The 17863-nt window shown below is 44.2% G+C and overlaps 1 protein-coding gene across 1 annotated transcript in view; it reads right to left on the bottom strand.

Moving 5' to 3' along the window:
- Nucleotides 1-664: 664 nt before the first annotated feature.
- LOC104837413 (usherin-like) overlaps nt 665-17863 on the bottom strand; it is a gene marked incomplete at its 5' end in the record, with an annotated part of 349356 nt that continues 332157 nt past the window's right edge. Inside the window, 8 exons of the mRNA XM_010576524.1 lie at nt 665-754; nt 3111-3344; nt 5518-5762; nt 7439-7522; nt 8500-8676; nt 10472-10689; nt 11274-11512; nt 13335-13544. Of these exons, the coding sequence (XP_010574826.1) occupies nt 665-754; nt 3111-3344; nt 5518-5762; nt 7439-7522; nt 8500-8676; nt 10472-10689; nt 11274-11512; nt 13335-13544 (1497 nt within the window). The remainder of the gene's footprint in view (nt 755-3110; nt 3345-5517; nt 5763-7438; nt 7523-8499; nt 8677-10471; nt 10690-11273; nt 11513-13334; nt 13545-17863) is intronic.

The raw sequence follows: 17863 nt of genomic DNA, 5'->3' as shown, positions 1-17863 counted from the left end.
TTAGTAATACATAACCAAAAGGGAAGGCTGTGACACCAAGTGTTTAATAGGGAGTGGGTTAGGAGGTTTTCTACCTCTGAAAAAGCATGCTTGGAGTTAAGCATTAATTAATGGCTTTGTTTGGTTTTTTGACTTGAGCCGAGAGGGTGGGGAAGGGGGAGGGAGAGAACGCAAAGGTTAAAGCAACTCCATAAGAATTCCTTCATTTGCTGTTTATTCACCTGTGCATGAACACAATTTTGTGGAGGAGCTTTGTCAGGCCAGGAAAAGACATGGCTATCCTGCCTCAAAGGCCCCTTTTAGCCACATGTTTTTTGGACAGCTAAAAGACTTTTCCTTACCAAACACGCTGCCACCCTCCTGCCCCCACAACCCTCCTCAACTGTGAAAGTTGGATGAAAGACAAAAGATGAGAGCCTCTACCTTGACAGTCTTCTGTATGACTTAGGGATTTTCAAACTGTTCTCTTTCTTACCTTTCTGAGGTGTCAGTGCTAACACACAGTTTTTACTATACAGTTAGAGATCCCGTCCCAACAAACAGTTTTATCTTTAGTGGGCATGGGGTGGGGAAACAGGAGCCCTATCCCCTCCCCCAAAGGCCATGCAGGCTGCTTTTGGCAAGTTACCCACTTTCCACTTTCTAGAGAAGGTGGTTGTGTTCTTCAGAGGTGGGTGTCAGTGAATGTGGTGTGCTCCTTGGTGACTGTGCTGAAGCCTTTGATGACATTGACAAGATCTTCTTCATCTACATACTGTTAGGAGGGGGGGGAAAACAACACGTAAGCCAAAGCTGTATCAGACTAAAGGTGATTCCTTCATTTCTCTTTCCTCCCACCCCCTAAAAAACGGTTCTGAAATAGTCAGATAAACTAAGTTCATTTATACCCCTCTACATGTTTTCCCATTCCTCCCATCACGAGGTAAGAACCTGAGGCATTCAAACACCTGAATCCAAACCAACTAGATTTCCATAGTAAGCAATAAGTAAACAAAAAAAAAAAAAATCAATTACTATATATATCTGACAAATGGTAAATAAAATAGTGTTTGTTACAGTGTGATGGGGAACTTGGAGAGATGAAAAGAAAAAATACGTTTACATTTTTGTGTTGTATAACAACCATGTCACCTGTGATTTATGTAAGATTTTTGTTCTTCAAGCTTCTAAGGGAGGGTCTGAGCTTCTTCCAACTGCACTCATGCTAATAATGCATTAAGCCAGAGAATGAGTTGAAAGCAGGAGAGAAATAAACTGTTTCCATAGCATAAAGAGATCACAGCAGTGTTACTGCAGATACGTGTCCTGGGCCACTTCAACCATTCAGTATATTAATTTGCAAGATGGACAAAGGGGTGAACAATACTTGCTGACAGTCCTAAGCTACTGACTGTAATAAAGGGAAGAACTGAGTGAAAAGCATTGCAGGAGGCTTGTTTGCAAGAGAGTAGCTGAGCCACACAGGAGCAGCGACAGTTAGGGTCAGGGAAATGTAAAGCAATGTGCAGAGGATGGACAGAAGAGCCTGGCTTTGTATATATAGCTGCTGATTTTGAAAAGCAGAAGAGTTCATGCTGTCAGGGTTGCTAGTGAGAGGAAATTTTTGTTCTGCTCTACCACTTCTGAAACTCACTGGACTATTCTGTAAACCAGTTCCCAGTTCTAATTTACCAACAGCCAGCACGTGTATGGGGGGGTTTGCAAGCAAAACCAAATCCTGGTGTTAGCACAAGATGATAAGCAGATGGAGCAAGAGTATCCTCTTTTAGCATTGGGAAGCTGTTCTTTTGGCTAATGAGATCATATAGAGGTACACCCTGGGTGGGCTGTTAGTCCCCAAGGAGTTAATATGGATGTGATAGCTCTGAGAAAATGACTCAAGGCTGAGTCACCTTAGGGATAACTCAGGAAGTGCAGGAGCTGCAGAGTGCAGGCTGGAAGGTTAACCTATACCTATGGGGGTTTTGCCTAGAGCTGCGTATCACAATCTTCTTACTTAAGCCTTATCAGCTTTCTTGGTATGGCAGCAATGGTAGCAATACCCCTGTACCATGGCATGCCTATAAGTTCCAGCCCTTCAAGCTGTTTGGTGTACTGAAGGTGAAAGTCCAAGGAAGCTGCCTGGATTTATGTGCCAAACCATCCTTCTCCAGTTCACTTTGCATTTTGGACAAGATCCACTCAATGATAACTGCACACTCCATCTAACTTTGTTACTACCTCACAGGCCCTTCACTCCAATCTGTCCACTTTTTAGGAATCTTCATTAGTCAGCTTTTTCTGGGAGCAAACATGTCTTGTTGGCCCTCAAGCCCCTTCCCATGCATTTGCTCAGGGAAGGGTAGAAGCCAGGGGGTGGAAGTTAAAAAGCCTGTTTCCTGGTGACAAAGAGGAAGGGAAGTTGCCACCATCCTTGACTTGAGAATCATAACTTCTCTCTGTGTGTTCAGGTCCATGTTGGTGACACGGGCCAATCCTGTCCTCTCCTATATTAAAAGAAGACAGATACTCTGCCTGTCCCCACACCTCCTCCTAGTCCCATGCAGGCAGAGTTTGAAGTCATTTGTCACGAATGCCAGAAGATCTGAGCATTCACATGATCTCCGCATCGTGACTGAGCAGAAGACAGAGAGCAGGTTTCATCAGCAACTGAGTCCAAAGTCACAGAACAGGAGTCACTAGAACACAAGGTCCTGCTTCTGGCCCTGAATGCGCGAAGGATGTGAAGACATCCCTCCTCACATGTGTACCTTTGCTGAAATGCATGGAGAGAAAAGCCTATGAGTTGACCAAATAGAAAGGAATTCAGTTCTTCAGGGTGCATATCCCTGATAGACCATGGAGTTACTGGTCCAATGGAAACCATAGACAGATGCATGCGGACCCCTCACATCCAGTAAGAGTGGTGTGGGATCACCTGCGGCTCCAGAAGAGAGCAGTAGGCAGGAAAGATTTTGAGGATCTAATCTCTGACCATGTCCTTCCCGATCTTTTGGCTGTATCTCCAGCAGCTTTTGATATTTATTTAGACCTTTTCATGATTCTAACAGAACAGACAAATCACTAGCAGCTGATGCACAACAGCATCACAGAGGAACAGGAGTTCTTACCAAGCCACGACCAGTAGTGCGATGGTTGCGAATAATGGCATCCCAAGGTGATTCTTCAACAAAAGACTTCTTGTCATAGAGGTCGAGCAGCTGGCTGACACTACGATGAAGAGAGGCTGGGGAATATGTGCGACTTAGCTGGCTCTGACTCAGCCTCCTTGCCCCAGATGCGATATGGACACCGCGGTTGCTCATGGGAGACCCAGCTCCTGGAATTTTCGTATCTGTCAGCCCCTATGAGGAAGACACAAACTAATAAATAAAAAATAAAAGGCACAGTCTCAAACACTTTAGCTGAGCAAAACCAAAGCAGCAGTGGAAGAGAACAGCAAAACCCATGCTTCAAAAATCATGCACAGTTCTAAACAGAAGACAAGAAGAAAAAAAAGGACCTCTCCCCATTGTAGGACAATCATATCATTAAAAAGGAAAAAACCCCTGATTTTTTTTTTCTCCCACTCCCTAATTTTTTTTTAAAAAAGTAGCCAACAGGCAGAGGTCCAAAGACTTTTGACTACCAGAATGATAGCCCAGACTTGCACAGCAAGGGCATGTTAGCAGCCTTCCTTTTTTGGTTAGCATGACCAGGGAAAAGACATTCACCCACCAGGAGAAACATGCAATGTAGGATGCCTTCGTGCATGCTCTTTGGGTCATCTGGCACATCATACATCTTACAACTCTGCAAGCTAATGACTCCTCTACCTCAAAGTGCATTGTGTAACTTTTGAGAGTGACGCTGCTTGATGAATCAGATGTGTCAGCAATGGTCTCAAACTGAGATTAAAGAGAGGGAGGAAAAGCATTAGGGCAGGGCAAGGTGCAATGCAAGTGCAGTCCATTCCTTATGGAGGGTGTGTGCATTAGCTGCAGCTCTGTGAAGGGGAGCAATGTATCAGGGTGTGGGGGAGTAGGGGAATGGGCAAAGATGAGGCACTATTTAACTTTTAACTGGTCATCAAGTACCGTGTGGGCAACCAACATTGCTTGCTTGCCACATCACCTCACTAACAATTGTAAAACACAAGTAATTTTGCCACTTCGTAATAGCTCTATCCTAACTTCTCAGATTAAGTCCTTCAACTGATGCACTGTAGAATCTTCCTTTCTATTAAGTCCATGACCTTCTGGAAAAAGAAAAAGAAAAGGAAAAAAAAGAAAAGAAGGGGCAGGAACATGGAAAGGAATTGTGCAGGCATGCCAACAGCAAAGACATTTTAAGGTCAAGAGGAACAACACAACATGACAGACTGTAGAGGAAAAGGAATCAAAACCGTGAGACCAAAAAAAGAAGTTTCTTATGCTCTTAGCCTTTGCCAGGAGAAGGGGCACACTGGAAATCCCATTGTTTCCAAGAGCTCCTTTGTGGAGGCACAGATGCAGCTTCTTGGCACTGAGACAAGAAGGAACAGAATGCGTGAAGGATGCAGGAGTCACTATCCTGCTTGATGGCACTCACAGGAAAAAGAAGCTGAGAAGTGACAAGAAGAATCATCTCACGGCCTGTGCCTGGGAAGAATCACAGAAATGGAAGGCACTGCTGCTCCCATTCTGTCTCATAACAATTGCCATATTCCTTCTATCTTGCTTTTCCTCAAAGGGTAGAGTAGCACTACTACTCTGCTACACGGTGGAACATGTTCTTTATCCTTTTTTTACAGAATTACAACTTTTCATAATAAAAATGATACAAAGCCTTCCTCTTTATCACTCCCCAGCAGTCTTCATCCCACCTCTCTGGTGGTCCCACTGTGGCTGTACATGCACAGATGCACGCACACACTTTGTGAAGGTCCCTAGCTTTTCCCTGGTTGTACTCACTCTCCCCCAAACCTTCCTGGCATGCAGCTCATCCTAGAGCAGTCCAGATGGGTGGTGGGTGGCTGCCAGAAAGAAATAGAGCCTCTCCCTAAGTCCTGCCTTTTGCAAACACATTTAATGGATACCTGACAAAGACTGTCAGACTGATCCTGGTTAGCCATCCGCAACAGATAGTTGGGAACACATGAAAGGTTCCTCTGAAAAGCACAGTTTATCACCTACCTTCTCGCAGCATGCCAAGGCCTTTTCAGCTCAATTGCAGATGTCAGCTAACATCAGGTGACGTCAGTGGCTTTGCATTTTCTGTGACTCCAGATCCAAAGTTTGTCTTAGGCATCAGAAGCATTTCAGGGGCTTCAGACCAGGTGCCGGAGGGCTCTTTTTGGACTAAGCACCTGTAGCCTGGCTCTCTGTGCCCACACAGGTGCACCAGACAGCCCTTTTCCTATGCTGAATAGCCTTCATTTGGTAACCAAGAGTGCAACAAAATGGTGGAAGGAGGAAGAAAAACTTTGTGGTTGGGGGGGGGGGGGCAGATAATGGTATAACATGATGAATACACAACATTGCATTTTACCAAACGTACCGGATGGGTTTCACCTGATGAATACACACTCATTGGTGACGTTCTTTTCTGGAGTGGAACTAAAGGAGGTCTGTCTCGTGCATAGGGTTGCTTGTGGACTTTCCTTTGAAGAATTAAGGAGAGAAGAATAGCCAAGAGGATCAAACCTAGAACTACCATCAACACTGCAAACCACAACTCGTTGTAGAATTTTGCACGTTTGGACTCCACTTTGTCCTTCTCTCCAGGTGTTGTCAAGATCAGACCTGTAAAAATCAAGAGGGATTAGGGGAGAAAGGGAATGTTATTTCAGAAAGCGTTTAACAATATGCTATCCCTTTCCTCGCTAATAAATTAGGAAGAAATTTAAGTAATTTTGTCGTCATGTGCTTATTTGCACTTATGTTCAAGGTGGCATAATGGTTCAATATGCTAGCGGGCTATAATAAAAAGCTTACTACCCTCAAGAGACTCTGCTTAAAGTTCTGGCATTGCTGCTTAGGCTGGAAATCACCACTGCATCAGCAGCTCTTGAGAAAGGAGGCGGTGGAGGTGGAATGCGAGAAAAAAAGGGTTCTCCAAGTAACCTTGAAGAGTGGAAATGACTACAGTAATTTCAGAGTGGTACAGACAGAGGACATTCTCTCCAGCACTGTACAGTGGCAGGCCTGTGCAGTTAAAAAGAGAGAGGGAGGAAGACTTAACTGAAATGAGTGATAAATTAATACAAAAGCAAACAACATGAAACATTTTATTCCTCCTTCCCCCACCTGTTAGAAAAAAACAGCCACTTGGTTGGCTTTGCTCATATACAACACAAGCATAAGAAATCTCACTGAAAGGATTTCCTGGTTATTTGCAGTCCTACATGCATATCCAGACTCTTGGCTACAGAATTTCCATCGCCTTCACCTGCAAGCCTCCTCTGCAAGTTGCCTGCGGTGCTGATCGAGTTTGCAGTAGACTCTGGGTACAAGCAGCAATCAAAAGAACAAAGGAGCAGAGTGTGGAAGGTGATGGATGTAGAGCAACTGGGAACATTTTATAATGCCTTTACAGCAGCCTTGCCTGAAATTCTGCAGAAGCATGAAAAGGGATATAAGGGAAGTGCAGTGTAAAGAGTAATCGCAAAAACAAGGCCCATCTATTTAAAGCAGCTGAACAAGATGCAACTCAAAAAATAAATTAATTAAAACCAATATGTCAGTTAGAAATGGTTCGAGCTTAGCTTTGCTTGCCAGAAGACTAATGAGTTAAAAACCCTGAAAATTTTACTGGTAGGCATCTACTACTCAACGGACAACAAGTGACTGGGGTGTCGCCACACCAAACTTCCTTGCTTCCACAAAACAGGCAAAGGCCTCGTGGACAGAAGGGAAACAGCAGGCGTTACAAACCAGGTCCTGACAACATCTCATATGACATTCTCACAAACTGATTAGGGGAACACATCCCAGGTGAAACTGCAGAGACTGGCTGGTTGGTCATATGAAGGGAGCAGGCAGATGCCCCTTGCTGGGGTGGGTGGGAGGCAGGAAGGAGAGAGGATATGTATTTTCATTGTCAAACTGAGGAGGAATGTGGGAGGACAAGATTAGAATTCAAGATGATCTGAATTTGGAAATAAAATCTGGAAGAAAGTGGATTCTATTCAGCAGGAAAAAGCACTACATTTTGGAGCAATATATTTATGTAAATATAAAAGAAAAAAAAATTACATGTCCAGAGAGAGGATCTGAAGCTGATCGTGATGTAAAGGAACAGAAATCCTTCCATGGTAAAAAAAGAAGGCACATTACCTACATACCCCATACCTTAAGGCACTAAGGAATCCCCTGATCCTGCAATGAGATGCCATCCTGTCTGGCATGCACTACATATCAAATTTCTACCACAAACCCATGAAATGAATAGGTGCTAGGCAGTTTCTTCACATATTTACCAACTCCATCTCCAGCGCTGTACTTGATGACCGGTGTCATAGCGCTCCCTTCATCGGTGATGCAGGTCACTTGAAACAAAAAGGCTGAGCAAAAAAGGTTAGAAAATACTGTCAGCAGGAAAAATCAAAATTCTGTAGGTGCTGCTTTTTCACCATGATCCACCAGCAGAGACAGCCAGGTCTGAGAAAAGCCAAGCCAGGCATAGCACATAATGCATTGGAGTCCCAGATCAGAGCCTCATAATCCCTTATACATGGGTATTGAACTTCTAAACTATGAACCATGGCAGATCATCATAGGTAGTCACCACTATGATGTTGCTACAAATTATGTTCCTCTTTCACCACCCAGTCCTCCCTCTTCCAATGACATGTAACTGGCAACTTTCAATTTATTTATCATTTTGCCCTAAATCCCTCATACTCCACGAATGGCTGATACAAACATGTTTAGAACATTCGAGTAAAACAAACAAACAAAAAAAGTATTAGCATCATTGCAGTAATCAGGAAGGTAAAAAATAAATTACAAAATCCTTTGACATACAAAACCCCCAATGCCTTAAAAACAGAAAACATTTTTTTCTTCTTTTTTTCTTTTCTCCCCCCCCCCGTTGTGTTTCCTTGTGTTTTAAAGATTGCAAATTTCTAAAGAGAAACTGCATTTCAAAACATGGTGGATTCCAAGAGCTACTGACTTAATTTGATTCAAATGAAAATTCAGGCTGCAGTCTTTTCTGAACCTGAAGATTTCCGTGCATTTCACAGAGTGTAGCCCTGAAGGGTGGAATTGCAACACAGCTCCAGGATTTTGGAAAGCTCGACCCTCACAATGAGCCAGAGCAGTCTCACTCTGTCAGGTACAGTGAGGAAGCTTAGCTCCAAGGATTTTTTGTTTCAAGCATCTGCTTAGGTGTACTTCAGTGTGTCTGTAATAATACACTCCTGTACTCTTAGATTGGGATGGCTATGGAGAGTTTTTCTTAAATTTAGCACACAATAATATTAATTTAGCTCAACAGCCTTTCACAGAGAGAAAGCTCTAGGAAATTGAAACTGACTTTTGTCAGATGTCCTTGGTAAATACAGCTCAGTGTCAAAGCCACTGTAGATGCGTTGCCCGCTCTCAGTTAACGCGTACTCCTTCAGGCGGCCGTTCAGTACAAAAGTGCGACTCCAGTCTATGTGGATGGTGGATAAATTGCTGACAACAGAGAATGGAGCCATGTACCGAGGTGCTGCAAAAGAAGGAAAAAAGCTAGTTTCTTGCCAACAGCATGACTGAGTTATACAGCGCAGAGAAGGAGACTCTGCATGATACAAGCGCTCTGTCGCATGCACTCCCTCTCTCTCTCATATACATGTGTATGAGTAGGGAAGATACAAGGAAAAAAGAGAAAGCTGCTGTAGGACCCCAGCCTCTACACTGAGAAAGCAGAAATATCTCATACCTTTAAAATGAAGACCTAGAACTTCCTGCCTTTGCCTTTGTGTATGTGGTACAGACACTAAAACTGCATAAATTAAGGAGAGGACTCTTTTGCAAGCTTCGAGAAATTGCCCAAGATCATCTTTTAACACATGCACATACATAAAAACATGGGGTTTCAGAAAAGCAAGAGCAGGTGGCAGGCAGAGAGAAAAGAAACCCAGAACTCACTTCAGGGAGGGAGTTCATCAGTTGGGCTCGACAGCTTGCTGACAAAAGACTTCATTTAAGTTTGAGGTGGCCCTTTCTTGTGGCTTTGCCATTAAGCCAAGTGCCCAGTATATGCTGGTTTGTTCATAAGAAAGCTGCTTGTCTAGCTGCATTTTGCTGCTAATTGCCCACTGTCACTAAAGCAAGTCTTCCAGGCAAGAGGAAGGAGACATTCAGAGTGACTCAGGAGACCCGGTGTGAAGAGATCAGCAAGGCAAGAAAAGCAAGACTGAAAGAAGAGGGCTGTGGACCCAGTGGGCAGGGGTTTAAAAATGGCTTTCAAAACCTTTCGTTCTGTATGTCTCACCAGTTCCTTATGAATTTTCTCCATTTAAAAGTTCATTATCATGTTCCAGCTTTTTAGTTTGCAATTTAATAAAACACAGCTTTAGAGATAAGGACCTTTTTCTTTTTTTCAGTGGTGATATAAAGAAAATCTGGGGCTATTTCACCTGAAATTTTCAGCTAAGGATGTAGCAGAGACATTTTTAGTAATTACTAGGCAGAACTACCAAGTGATGCAAAAAGGATTTTTAGAAAGGTGATTCTGAAATCCTGACATGAGACTATATGATAAAAAGTGAACATCCTCTTTGCCCTGACCTGGCAGGCTGAGGTGAAATGCCCATCTCATCTGTTATGGAATGACTCTGGCTACAGCACTATAGATCTTTTTAATAAAAGCTGATGTTAGACTACTACAAATTCAGTTTTGATGGCAAAATCTATTCTGACTGTAGGCACAGGTCCTGCATGTTTAATTTCCATGCAGAACACCACATGGCCTTAAAGTACTGCCTGTGGTGGTTAGATAGACAGCAACAAATTCTTACTTCAGCGTCAACAAGGATCCAAGCATTCAGATGACATCCAAGGAGAACTCTCATGAGCCCTGGCAGAAGTGTGGCATGAATTAGGACAGTAAGATTGTTCCTGAAAAGAATCACCAGGTCTCTTCCAAGATCTCCACTTTTCCCAGGGATTATTTATGGCCGTGTATTTATTACTACACATCACCCTTCTGGTAATACTTGAACATTTTATGTTCTGCAGCTTCGCTGCTCATTTTCAGTAAAATAAAAGATTTCCAGGCTCCCGAGATAGAGGATGTGATATCAGATGATGAGCAAAGAAATATTTTTGAAGAAATGAGTAGTCAAGCCCCAGAGCAGAATTTCAATGAATGGGCATCAGAGGCACAGTGACCAGGGACACAGAAGAGCAGGTTTCTGGGGACATCATCTTTCACAGAGGTGGAAAAGTCATTTGGCGCTATGCAGTCCCATGCATCAGAAGCGGGCATTGCTGATTAGGGAACCATTTCTCATACTCACGCTCCTTTTCTGTAGTGAAACCAATCCATTCTGAGGCACTGCTGCCAACAGAGTTGTAAGACACGACTCGCAGGTTGTAAGTCGTGTAAGGCTCCAGGTTGGACACGTTGGCACTCTGTCCTTTTCCTGTATACTTCACCTCAGTTGGGCCAGGACTGCAAGCCTTCACTGCTGGCTGTAGGTTCAGGGGACAAGCCATATACACATGGAGCTCATAGCTGAAAAGAAAGTTGAGATTTTCATTAATCAAGAGCCTTAATAACATAACAGCCAATCATACATTTCATCCTAATTGCTGTCTGTCTGGCTACAGGAGAAGAGAATGGACCTGATCCCAGTTTTTCTCTTGGAGATTTTGGCCGCAACTGTAAGATGCCTATGAGCAATCATGGTTGTCAGTCACGCTCACAGTGAAACTGTTGATGCCTGTTACCTTGCTGCTCACTTCTGCAAATCAGGACTTGCCTAAGTAACTACAGATGCAGCTGCCTCTCTGCTGCCAGTTGAGCGCACAACTTTTTGGCTGTGCAACCACAACTGTCAGACAACTACCTCCAGTCACAACAGCTCATCCTCTCCACCTTCATCCTCCCCAATATCCTGCTCAGGAGAAAAGCAATCGTTGCGTGTGAACACCTCCCAGATGGTATTCAGGCCACAGGGCATATCGCCACCAACACAGAGAAGGAGGAGCATGGCTGCCACAACCGTCCAGTGCTCTTAGCCCTGTGATTCCGTCTCAAATTTTTCTTCCACCACCCCTAGCTGAGGTGTGCAGGTTCAGCTGGGTGGCAGTTCCTACCTGGTGACGATGCCGTTGGGTGACTGAGGGGCGCTCCACTGGAAAGAGGCGTTCCTGGAGGTCACGGTGCGGATCTCGGGGGGGGGCTGCTCCGAGGGTGGAGCTGGCTGCGTGGTGATTTGGGCCATGGGTCCTTTGCTGCAACAGTTGAAACAGGTGCAGGCCTCCACACCAATGGAGTACGTGGTAAAAGGTTTTAGCCCATGTATTGTCTGCTGGGTGGCCGTCCCTTCTGATAGCTATAAAAATTAAGAGGGAACTTGTCACAGCTTCAAGCACCACAAGTACTAAATAAGAGTTATGGAGATGAATTAACTGCAGAACAAGATGGGCACAAGGTTCTGCACGTCCTTTAAGTCTGACATTAATGCAGCTGCTGTGTACTAGGAACTCTGCATTCATTTTTCTCCCACTGGGAAGTTAAAGGGCACTGTTCAAAGGAAAAGACCATGCTATCAGTAGCCTCATAGACTTCTTGAGTTGAGCTGTGACCACTGTATGTCAACTTGCAAATGTCATTCTCAGGAACAGAGAAACAGAAAACCTTTAAGGAGAAACTCTGGGGTAAGTGGTACTGAAGCAAAAAGAAATTAAAGTAGAAAATAGCTCCATGATAAGTGTGCTAGCAAATACTCATGCATGTCTCACAAGCTTCCTCAATGTAGATACAGGAGACAGCACTGGGCAGAGTGATACAAACGTGTCTGGTGGGTCAGTTTACTCATAGACAGGAGAATGTGCTCTCTGGTAGGTACCTCTAAGCCAAGGGCCAACATGATACAGCTCTGCATTCAAATGGCCATGGTGCTGGTCAAGTCTGTTAGGAAACTCTCCTGTGCTCAGCAAGGGAGACCTGGCAGTTTGGGCAAAGGAAATGGTGCCCTTGTTCTGAAACTGCTCACAGGAACTGCCACTTCACCTCATTGCTGTGGTCATTTGCAGGTATAGCTTCTTAAGCCAAAGAAATAAAAATATGTAGAAAACACCAACAAGGGGCAACATCTGCTCCCATTTGGCAGCATGTGATTAAGCAGAGTGCAGCAAAAATTGGGAAGGAAAGAGTCAAGTAAGCAAAGGAAAGCACTTGGTACTTCTTGACACCAGAGCCAGAGATGAGCCAGAAGCATGGCACGTGTGAGGGGATGGAAATGAAGGGCCATGCAGGCACCAACGAGATGAACTGGCTGAATCAGACACAGACACACCCTATTGCACGGGAAGGAATAAATGCTTAATGTGCAATCGGTAGGCAGCTTAAGGTCACAGACAGGACTGATGACCTGTGAAGGTGTCCCTAGCACTTCCAGGCTGAGCAAGATGGGATAAGGGAAAAAAATCCCGTACAAATATTTACCTACTCAAACAGATAGTGTTCCAGACAAAAAGTATTCAAGCATTTTGCACTTATTTGGTGGTAACTGTTCCAGGCACCTTCCACAGGCCTAACCTTTCCCCACATCTCCCTATTTTATAACTCTAATGAAGCCCTGCAGGTTTCCTAAGCTGAGATGGGTCATTTCTGGGCACCTAATGGTGTCTAGGCTGAGGCACCAAACGCAGAAGAAGTTGCTTGGCTACTTGCACTATTCTTCAGTGCTTTACTGTGAAATACTTCTTACCAACAAGAAAGGTTTTAAGAGAAGCTCATGTACAGCAATTTCTTCTGAACTTCAAATCCATAGGCTACCCAAAGCACACAATCATTTCCTAATGGCTGCAGTTTCTACCTGCACCATTTGGACTGGTGGGAGTTGTCTGGAAGTGTTTCGTTTGGACGGTTAGCTGCCCCCGAACAATACTTCTGATACCCGTCACATTGCACATCACCATGTCAGAAGTGTTTAATGATGAGGTTAGTTCCTTGAGAAGCACATTTAGATGAGTGAAAGGCTGGTGGCACTTTAGCCAGAAGAGAGCATTGCAGAGCAGTTGCCAACAGGAGTGCAGGAGAGGAAGACAGACAGTCTGTAACCAACAGTAGCAGCTTGTAAGAACAAAATTGTTAAAGCTAGAAAATACAAGCTCAAATGGAAATCCAGAAACAGTGTTGACAGTACTCACCACCACATCAGTCCCTCTGGTATCATTAGAAAACAGCCTGTAGATACTGACCACCCCGTTTGGCTTGAGAGGGGGGCGGATGTTCACCACAGCCACTGTGGATGCCACCGTGTCGAAGAGGGGAGCTCCCAGGCCCTCAGGAGGGGCAGGGCCCGTCCGGCAGCGGGACCAGCCGCTCGGTGTCCGGCCCGCTGAGTTTACCGACCACACCTTTGGCACACAAAAACAGAGAAACTGTTAGCAAAGGACTCAAGCCTACAAAACATCCATGGTTAGCTAGGGTTGCTACTGCAGCTGTACTGACACTGAGAAAAATCCGTGCAATAACACCTATGCAAAATGTCCCTTGACTGCTGCCCAGCACCTGTGTTGACCCAGTGACTTTCTAACAGAAGAGTGAAATATTTCCCACTGCTACATTTAGGAAAAAGAAGCAGATTTCATGTCTCAGGGAGTGTGTGATCATACCTGATCCTCAAACTCTGAAATCCCACCACTGCATCATACCACACAAAGAGGACTCCTTGAGAAGCTGGGATTAACAGTGATGTTTTCAGAGACATCTGAACAAAAATAGTGATAACCAGTCCTGCCAGTTGCTCCCTTCTACACACTTTCTTCATGTATGCAAGCAGCCCTGATGAATTCAGCCTGGCACTGTGTGACACTTAAGTTACGTTCACCTTGACTGAATCGCACAAGCCAAACTCTAGTTACTCTTTAAAACCGGAAAGTTTTACAGGAACATCCCTGTCTCAAAAATATTAATGTATCAGTCATTTGGCAACAATTTCAGCAACCCATAATATAAATAAAGCCCACTGAAATGTATAGTTAAGTCAGCATCTCTCATTTATTTTCACAACAACATTTGCTTTATTGCATGAGCACAAAGGCAATGGCTTCAGTTCCAAGATTTCAAAATTTAGCAGCTTAAATTAGGCCTGATTAAAAACCACATGTCTCTATGAACTATGCCTACTGATTTTGTCAGCTTCCCAAAACCAGAGTGATCTGCAGACTACATAAAACTCAGCACTTATTAAACACACTCTCCAACAAATCTGCATGAAAATTAAATTTTGCTTTCATCAAGGAGTGAATAAACATATGGAAGGATGTATAATCTTATTTATCAAAAACCATTTGTATAATTAAACACGAATATCATAAAAGGTTGCCTTAGGTCATCATTTGCATGGGTAAGTAATTTGTAGAATGTCAGGTACAATAGACAGAATAGATGGATGCATGAGTGTATAGGGTTAAATTAGGCTCAATATTAGCCAACCACATAGTGATCAATCAGAATGATAGATCTAAATGGCAATACAAGAGGACTGTCTGAGCGATTTTTAGTATAAGTATTCCTTAGTAAGCTTTCATGTCGAGCAATTCTAACTATAGTAAAACACATTCTTATGTGATCTACTCTGGGCAGAGGTCCTGGGGAAGTGGATGGCGGGACTATGCCTTAAAAAAAATAGGAGGTTTAGAAATAAGAGGTCTTCAAAACTGACCCTGGAGTCCTTCCAGCTTGCAATATTAAGTTCTAAGGCCTCAGGACAATTCACAAGGAGCCTGGGGAAGGAAAAAGGCCAAAAAACACCACAGTAGCTTTGAAGACTGTGGTTCTGCCAATTACAAACCCAAAGTTCCTGCCTGATTCCACCAGTAACATATAGCACCATCCAGTGAAACACTACATAAGTACAGATGATGCCCTGCAATAAAAAGCTCAGCCAAAGCACTTTTATTTTCAGTGAAATCAGTAATATATCTCTGTTGTGAACTTTTCATAAAGTCAAACTCTGTTCACTTTACTGCAGTAGGTCAAACCCTCTATCTCAGTTCAGTTCCAGCTGCTACAGAGATTTACCCACAGTCGTTCATTTCAAGCGGCATATTTCGTTGTGGAAAGAATAAGCCACATAAGGAAAGAACAGCTCTGAGTGTGCCACTGGCATCGACTCAGCACTGACCTGAGCTCAACCGCTCCAGTTATATCCAGGCTGTAGCCTTAATGAGCACAGAGCGTAACAGTGTCAGACCTGACCTCCCAGGCAAGCTGCCCACAGCAAAACTGTAGGTGATGAGTTAGGAACAGAGGCTTCCTGTGTAGCACAGGAATTTGGCCTCAGAATGGGACCCCCTAGGAATTTCAGAGGACAGAAGGATGCAACTCACTTGGGAAGCAGATGCCTCACTGAGGGTTGGATGGAGACACCTTCCTCCATCAATCCCTCTCTTACCATAGGTGCTTACGCCTCGTCTTTCAGAAAACAAGCCTTATTTCAGACAAACAAGGGCTCTCTTTCAGAACACTGTCTTAGGACAAGGGGATGTTCATCCCATTTCCTAGTACAGCTAAGTGGTTGAAGGACTCCTGCAGGAGGCAGATAATTTAAGTTCAATCACAGGCTCCAATGGAGGCAGTCAAGCCTGCTGCCCTACAGGGTGGGAATGCCAAAGTGGAGGACCCATCTTTGTACTTGGGGTGCTCCCAGTGCTCCCTTCGGAGCTGTTTTACTTTGCATGAACACAATGAAATCAAGACTGACTGGGCAGCACGAGCAAGTGGGAGCAGATGTGGTTGCCCAGCCCAGCCCTTCCCCAGGGAGGTGGGGGGCACTGGAGGTTGCGGTCCCTCCCCCAGGCACCACATGCCTGTCCCTCTTGAAAAAAGGCCAAAGTCACGGCTGCATGTGTGTGGGCCTGACAGACAGGCATGCTCTGAGAGTTCCTTCTAGACAGACACCAGTCACTCAGCCCCGCCAAGACATGTTTCCAGCAGAAAACCTCTAGGTGTCTGTGAAACTTCCTAACGCCAGCTTCTAAGACAGCTGTGACAGCTAAACAGGACTTCTGAGGATCTAAATTCTGGATTTATACTGACCTAAGCTGGATTCCCTTAACTCCCTCTGCTTCTGCTCAACCATCTGTAAAAGGATGGATGGGTATAAAAATATTCCCCTTTGAGAATTGCCATCCAAGTAAATCATGGTCAGCGTTTGGAGACTCGGAGCAGTAAGTGCCCAGAACTGACTGCAGATGGAAATGTTGACGTTTAGCCACTTCTTTGCATGAAGAAATGGGACAGCATGGCAACAGAAGCCACAATGAGGAATGCCTGTTAAAATCAGAGGTTTGGTCACAGCTCCTCAAAAAGTCACCACAAAATGGTCATGGATGAAAGCTGTTGCCTGGCTAGCCTGGTTAAACTGAAATTTCATGGTTTGGACTTTTGTAAAAAGCTTTTTGGGCTCACAAAAATTCCTTCTAAATTGTGATATAATCAGCACCAACAAATATTTAACTGTATTCATATAGAAATGTGAAGAGCTTAATAGGCTGCAGTATTACCTGGTACTTACTTAAAAGGTAAGAAGTTTACAAAAGCGCGCACAGGAACATGGAGCAAACAAGAAGCAATCACATCTCAGGGATGTATTGAATGGCAAAACACAGACAGCAGAAAGCCAACAAAAGTTTCTTATAACTTGACTTTCTGAATATACTGTCTCCAAAAGCATTAAGTCTGACATCATGGTGCATGGCTCAGCACCCTGCCAAAAGATGTGGTGCTGTTAATGGCTGCACTGTCCCCAAAAAGCCAGGAGAGGGCTCCGAAATCAGCTACACGGGCTACTTTTTAAAATGCTTTATCAATCTGCTGGCCCCTGGCCCAGACTGCACTTTGAAGTGGAGCCAGAGACAGAGGGGGGAAACCTCTCCAGAGATCGTATATTCAGAGGACTGAAGAATTCCAGTTACAGGTAACGAAGCTTGGGTTTTTTCCATCATAAATGAGCCCTCACAGATCCCTGCTCCTGGAAGAAACCGGTGATCAGCTGTGGCTCAAAATGATCACAGGACAACCTCAAGGTTCATCAGCACAGCAAAAAGGTGCAAAACCTATGAGAAGCAGGAAGGGAAGTGCCGATAAGATGGCCACAGCCTTACCTTGGTGAGCCCAGCCTGTTCAAGCTTAGTAAAGCTGAGTAACAACTCCTCCCACAAAGGGCAACAAAATCACAACGGTCCTTGGGCATAGATGCAAAAAAATCGTGGTATTGTAGACGCTGACAGTGGAAGAAGCCCATTAGATGACTTACTCCATCCCTGAGCCACGCAGGTTCATCTGCTGCAACACTCTTGAAACCCCAGGTCCTTACCAAGGAAGCTATGTTTTAGACTCAAAAAGATTTTCTTTCATCAAATTGAGATCATATGTGAAGGTATTTACTCCATACAGGAAGTACTAATGGGAACTGAGGAAAACAGCTGGATATATGTTTCCACAGCTCCTTCAATGCTGCAGCGCAAGAAAGGTACCAGAAGAACAAAAGCAATGGTAAACCAGGAGAGAACTATGGCCTCGCAGTGATGGAAAAGAGAAGGTGAAGAAGCTGCCAAAATAAAGCACTCAAATTAACCCTCTCAAAGGACAAAGACAGTCCAGGATTAAGCAGAAAGCACAGCACATGGCCAAAAGTTCCCCAAAACATAAAAGCAATCACTTGACCACA

This window comes from Haliaeetus leucocephalus, unplaced genomic scaffold (genome assembly GCF_000737465.1).
Source record: "Haliaeetus leucocephalus isolate CR32 unplaced genomic scaffold, Haliaeetus_leucocephalus-4.0 Scaffold526, whole genome shotgun sequence".
Classification (NCBI taxonomy): Eukaryota; Metazoa; Chordata; class Aves; order Accipitriformes; family Accipitridae; genus Haliaeetus; species Haliaeetus leucocephalus.
The sequence above is the reverse complement of the archived record's forward strand: the minus strand, read 5'-3'. Positions and strand labels throughout refer to the sequence as shown.